The sequence below is a fragment of the Vicia villosa genome, unplaced genomic scaffold (genome assembly GCF_029867415.1).
Source record: "Vicia villosa cultivar HV-30 ecotype Madison, WI unplaced genomic scaffold, Vvil1.0 ctg.002256F_1_1, whole genome shotgun sequence".
Lineage (NCBI taxonomy): Eukaryota > Viridiplantae > Streptophyta > Magnoliopsida > Fabales > Fabaceae > Vicia > Vicia villosa.
The window spans coordinates 257,202-263,832 of record NW_026705877.1 but is presented as its reverse complement, the minus strand read 5'-3'; the positions used below and the strand labels follow the sequence as shown (position 1 = coordinate 263,832).

At 31.1% G+C, this 6,631-nt stretch overlaps 1 protein-coding gene across 1 annotated transcript; it reads right to left on the bottom strand.

Moving 5' to 3' along the window:
* Positions 1–928: 928 nt before the first annotated feature.
* On the bottom strand, positions 929–1,814 carry LOC131638293 (uncharacterized protein At4g02000-like). The gene is made up of 2 exons (XM_058908846.1): positions 1,770–1,814; positions 929–1,663 (listed from the first exon to the last, which is right to left on the bottom strand). The coding sequence occupies exons 1-2, from the start codon at positions 1,812–1,814 to the stop codon at positions 929–931; spliced, it is 780 nt and encodes a 259-aa protein (XP_058764829.1).
* Positions 1,815–6,631: the final 4,817 nt, after the last annotated feature.

Below are 6,631 nucleotides of genomic sequence, written 5' to 3'. Positions count from 1 at the left end.
GCACACTAACCTTCAGATAATCTTCCTTACTTGCCACCAACATTCCCCCTGCGAAACCCATGTTCTCAATGATGAAAAACTGTTGGAACCCCAACTTCTTAAGCGGCCCATGCAGTCTCTTCGGATCACTTCTAGTTTCCATCAGCACAAATATCTTTGGTTTGTAAATATCAGTGTAATATTTATAAAACCTATAAAATTCCTTTCCCGCTGCACCCCTACAATTCCAGGTTATAATGTTTATTTGTGAATTCATAATAAACACGGGATTGAACAAGCATCTAAAACAAGCATCTCAGCACATCTCAGGTGTCTCTACAACCACCTCTTCATCATTACCAACCTCTTTTCCTTGCAAGTCATCTTATCAAATATGCACTCATCTCGTACAATTGATTGACTTCCTCCATTACTAGAGTCATTAACAACTGTCAGCATTGCTTTTTCATCTAGAGGTCGTGTCACAAAGGAATTAGGAAAAGAAAAGTCTCTTCTTTTATCCCTATTATTGGATACATCAACATGAATTTGATTAAACTGCTTTTCCAAATCAAAATTAGCCATACTTTTATTCAGGCTAATATTGTTTTCCTCTAGAAAGTTCAGGTTCTTTTCTTTATCAAAAACACCTTCTATGGCCCTCTTCATAGCTTCATTATTTTTGTCTGTTAATATAGTTCTCCCACGTGCTGCCAAACTGCTTTGATTTTTGTCTCGTCCCTTGTTATCCACTTGTTTCTTATTCTTTTTTCCGTGCATGGAACTTTTCCGCTGAACCACTCCTTTGCCGCCAGGTGTTACCATTTCCTCTATAACTGTTACCATATTTGTCTCCTTATGAATATCACTATTGTCTTTTTCCGACAAAAAAGCACCCTCCTTAATATTCTTGTCCCCCTGCCCTTCTCTCTCCTTGCTGACCTCATTATTACCCTTGTTCATCATTATTTTTTTTTCCAATCATAACGTCATTATTTTTTTCCACGAAATTTGCATGCCCATAATTACTATCCTTTTTTGTCCCGCTCGTTTCTCCTTCCTCCCCGTTCAGCGCTGAAAATCGGGAACCAAATTTTCCACTCCCAGCATTATGTGGAATTTGCTTCTTCTTGGTGTCCAGAATCTTTTTTCCACGCCGTTGTTTTTGAACCACTTGCCACGGACCATCCTGCTTGTTGTTTCTTCCCGCTTCAACCATCGGCATGGCTTGCCCATCTTTTCCTTCTAACGTGACCTGATTATTCACCTTAACCAGCTCTATACGTTTTTCCGGACATCCATATCTGTAATGACCAAATCTGCCACAGCTAAGACATAACATATGAAGTCCTTCATATTCAATTTTGTACATGCTCCCCTTGATAGAAAACATAGTAAGCAAAGGTTGTGACACATTAACTTCGATATATATCCTCGCATATTTTCCTCGTTCTCTCTGCAACGTATTCTTGTCCACTTTGATTGTTCTTCCTACAAGATCTCCAATAACATGCAAGACCTTTGAATCATAATATTCAATAGGCAAGCCTGAGATTCTGATCCAAACTGCCACCTCTTTTATTATTGCACTCTCCAGGTGAATATCTGGAGACCATTCTTTCACAGTTAAATAATTGTCGTATATAAACCATGGTCCTTCAGCAAGCGCCGCATTCTTGTCACCCTCATGTGTGAAAGCCACAAGATAATAGTCATTGCTAAGATCTATAATACTGATGATGCCTTTCCTAACCTACATTTGTTTAAGCCGCACCTCCAAAGCTTTGTACCCTATCCTTCTTCCTAGCAGTTTCACTATTACTCCCCTCTTCCATGGCCGTTGAATCCTTTTCTCCTCAGACTGAGAAAGAACAATCTGAGGGCACTCATACCCCTTATTTGATCTTTCTGGACTTTTATCCCATCTAGCATGCCCTCAATCTCTTTGCTCTATGTTTCTTCTTGATCCGTTTGGTATATTTTGCATATACCTAAATCACTTTCAAGCATTTACATATTAATTGGTAGCCATTATTCCCATACTAAAAAGCATTACACATTTTACTTTTTCATATGTACATAAACCATTTTCAAGCAGTTCCATAAACCACTTTTATACTTTACTACAATTCTAAAAAATGGTTTGTGCATTTGTATAATATGTCTACAATAACATGAAGTCTTCATTTTCTCTCCTTTCCATGTCACTTTTCTTTTTTACTGTTTCTCTTTCTATTCTAAAAAATGTTCACAAAAACAATCGAGAAATGGTCAAGGTTATGACAACAATCGGTTTGTCCATTTGTAAAATTGAACTCTGATTTGTTATCATGGAACTCTTGATTATTACTATTGTTTTTGGATTTTATTTTGTTCACTTTTATTCCACTATTTTTGTGATATGTGATATAATGATATTTTTTTACTATGATTTTGTTTTTAAAAGTATTTTCAATAGACTAAACAAAGTGAATGTAATTACCACCATTGTGTCTTAATCAATCTCTATCCACTTTCTTTCTGTTTTTTCCCTTTCAGTTTTGGTTGAAATTTTTATTTTTATATGATTTATGTTTTGCCCTTTAAAAATTAAACATAAAACACTAATAAGAAGATGCAGTTTTTTAAAGGTGATTGCAGTTACAGAGTTGGTTTTTTCATTTGTTTTATAAACCTGAGGATAGTTAACAATTACAATATAATAAATAGCTACAAGACACGGTTCATTAAATAAGAAAACATTTTAAGAAATTAGTTGAATATTTGTTCTATGATGATTGTTCTAAAAAATTCTATTGCACATTTATAACTATGTTTTAATTTCTTCTTTCTATAACTTTCTTTTAAACTTATTTTTTCTCTTTATTGGTTGAATTTATTTATTTCATTTGGATTTTTTATTGTTCTTGCTTTCATTTATCTTTATTTTTTTTAGAAAAAATTATCTATTAAATATAGAGTAAAGAGACTGCAATTTGATGATGGTGAGATAAACCATAATTAAATTGTAAGAATAAATATGTTACTTTAATTTTTTTTCTTATTTGTTTGTGTTAATTTTTTAGTATTTATTTTATTATGTTTTGTTATATGAACTTTTAAATGATGATGACACATTAATGAATGTTGTATATATTATTTTGTGTTTAACACGTTTAAATTTATATAAAACACAACTTGATGATGGTGAGATAAACCGTGATTAAATTGTAAGGATAAATACTAGTCTCATTTTTTTCTTATTTGTTTGTGTTAATTTGTTAGTATTTATTCTATCATGTTTTGTCATAGAAACTTTTAAATGATGATGACATATGTTTTATATATCGTTTTGTTAGTACAATAAATATAATTTAAAAGTATTTATTTTTATTTTAGTTTCTATCTTTGAGATTTATTTCTTCTTTCACTTTTTTTTTTACAATCTATAAAAATATTTGAGACAATATGTTAGAAATGGTGCAGATGCAAATTATAGTGCAAGTACTATATTTTTAAGCGAGAGAGAGAGAGAGGGGGGAGAGCGAAAGAAGAGGGAAAGAGAGGGAAATAGGGGGAGATAGTGGATGGAGAAGGAGAAAGGAAGGAGACATAGGAAGAGGGAGAGATAAATATGGGGGGGAGGGGAGAAAGGGTGAGAGAGAGAGAGAAAGGGGAGGGAAAGAGAGGAAAATAAGGGGAGATAGGGGATGAAGAAGGAGAAATGGAAGGAGAGAGGGAGAGAGAGAGAGAGAGAGAGAGAGAGAGAGAGAGAGAGAGGAAGTGGGAGAGAGAGAGAGAGATGGAGGGGAGGGAGGTGAGAGAAAGAAGGTGAGAGAGGGAGAGAGAGAGAGGGGGGAAGGGAAAAATAGGTAGGGAGGGGGAGAGGAGATGATAGGAGATGGGAAAGAGAGGGGAGGGGAGCTGAGAAAGAATTGGGAAGGAAGGGAGAAAGAGAGAGGGAGAGCGAAAGGGGAGGGATAGGGAGGGGAAGGGAGATGGAAGAGGGAGGGAGAGATAGAAAGGGGATGGAAAGGGAGAGAGAGATAGAGAGAGAGGGAGAGAGAGAGAGAGAGAAGAGTGGGGAGGGAGACTTTATTTAACACTTAATTGTTTAGAATTGTTAAATTGGTCTCAAAAACATTTTTTTTAGTGCTGATTACTCGGCCTTCGGTAATAAATTTTGAAAACATATTTAAAGTGAATATTTTAGCATCTTACCTAGTTTTTAAATAATTGTATTCAAATGATATTCTTTTTAAGGGTACATATGTGAAAAATATCATAAAAGAGGTGCTCTCTCAATAGAAATCTATTAGTTTAATATCACAAAATGGTAAAACTACTATATATAATAATTTCACTTAAACAATTTTAAAACATACATATATCATCTTGATTTTAATTTTTCTAATTGGGTCTAAAAAATATTATTCTTAAGGCGGCGTACAATAAAAACCTCACAAAAATATACAGACATTTATTTTTCCTTTCTGTGCGCACTTAAAAAAGTGGACAAACGGGCACTCCCGTGCCCGTTTGAACGCTAGTTATTAGAAATCCATTACAAGTTACTCTATCTGATATGAAATATTACCACAACGAATATTTTATATCTCATTTATCATATTTTCAATACTTTTTTTGTCGATTTTTCAATAATTTAAAGAACATTAAATTATGGATTAATTAGAAACGAGAATGAAATGATGATAGTCTTATGAACGATTAACAACCGAAAATGAATTTCAAGAATTCAAAATTGAAATGCAAGAAAGAAATCAGAAAAGCGAGTGTGTATAAATGAATTTAAATGGAAAGATTAGAATGAAGATGATTCTTGATACCTGGTCTGCAGAAAGGAGAAGTTCCGCTGGTTTTCTGCAAAAAAATAAATAAAAAGTGGTGATATGAAATGGAACAAACCTAACAATCAATCAAGTTTTCAAATAAAATAAGAGTCTTGTGTTTGTAAAGATCAAGTTTGTTCACAAATTACATTTGACAATTAAGAAGATTTGAACTCTATGAAAACTATAATATCTACGAAATACACCGAAAGAAATTTGTTAAATAGGAGAATGGAATGACAACAAAAATAAAACAGTGACAATAATGTAAGTCGCATATACACGATACTCAATTTGTTTTATTTGGATGACAATAAAACAAATTTTCTTGCGAATCAAGAATTTGCAGGAAAATCCGTAGGATAGCCTGTGAATTTTGATGCAGAATATATATTTCGAATAAAAAATCAATCAACATTACATAATCCGCAAGTAGATTCGCAGGAAATTTTTATGCGGATTTTGCTGCGAAATTTCTCTTTTGAATAAAAAACTAAACTGCATTACAAAATCCGGAGGTCATTCCGCAGGAACATTTTCTGCGGATTTTGCTACAAATTTTCTATTGTTTTATATTTTATTACTTTTTGAATTAAAAAATAATGTAAAATATTTTTCTTTTAAAATAAAATATATTTTTCTTTTGCAAAAAATTTAATACATTTATATGTTTTATAAAAATAATATTAATTTTTTAAAATTTAATAAAAGCTAGTTTTTTAAATTTAATGTAATTTTTCAATTTATATTTTAATAAATGGTATGATAATTTTGAAAAATTAAATTAGATAATATATAGAAAAATTGAAAATAAAAAAATATTTTCCAAAACTTTGAATTGTGCTTGGTACTCCTTGATAAAGAAAGTTTGGCCGAGTTTAAACTATTTTTTTTAGTTTAAAATTCAAATTAATTTTTTAAAAATAATTTAGTATGTGATTCTTAATTTTCTGAAATTAAAAATATAAGCTTATTTGAATATAATTTAGTATGTAATTCTTAAACTTGTATTTTAATAAAATAAAAGGTATAAAATTATGAAAAATAAAATTAATAAAAGGTATAAAAATTTTGAAAAATCAAATTTCGATAATCCACGTTCTACTTCCTATAGAGCCAAAAAATCTAGCACTAGCTCAAATTTTCTTTCTGTTTTACTTTTGTGTTTATAAAAAAGGGATTTTATTCAAATTTTGAGTTTGCTTGTAACTTTAGCTTAAGTTTTGATTTTGTGGCTGAACTTGTTGCAAGAGCGGTTAATACATTTTCAATCCAAGTTCACTAACTCTTTGATTCGGTGTAAAATTTTTTATATCTAAGAGATTATATAAATATGGGAAATGCTAACTAGTGTTCTTAGGGCATTCTTTAAGTGATTAAAGTGATAAGTTTTTATTAAAATGCGTGTATTTAATGCATTGAAAATGTATTAAAAATTGAAATATTGACTTTTATAAAGAATATTTTCTTTTTTTAGTATGCTTAAAGAGTGCCCCGAGGGCATTGGTTAGCAAGACCCTATAAATATACGTATAGAACCCTTTTTAATTTATTGACACGATAGATTGATGATTTTTTATTGGATGACAGTGTAAAGTCATTTTACACTGTGATTGCATATCTATAAAACCCTTTTTAATTTATTTCTACATAATTTATCTAATTTTACATTTTAGTAGAAATAAATTTTAATGAGTATTAAAAGTATTATAATTTTTTCTTAAACTATTTTATTTTATCATTTTTGCCTTTAATATTTTCTTTTTTATTTTCCCATTATGCAAAAATGTGAACATGTACTCTGCTATCTTTTTTCTCCCTGA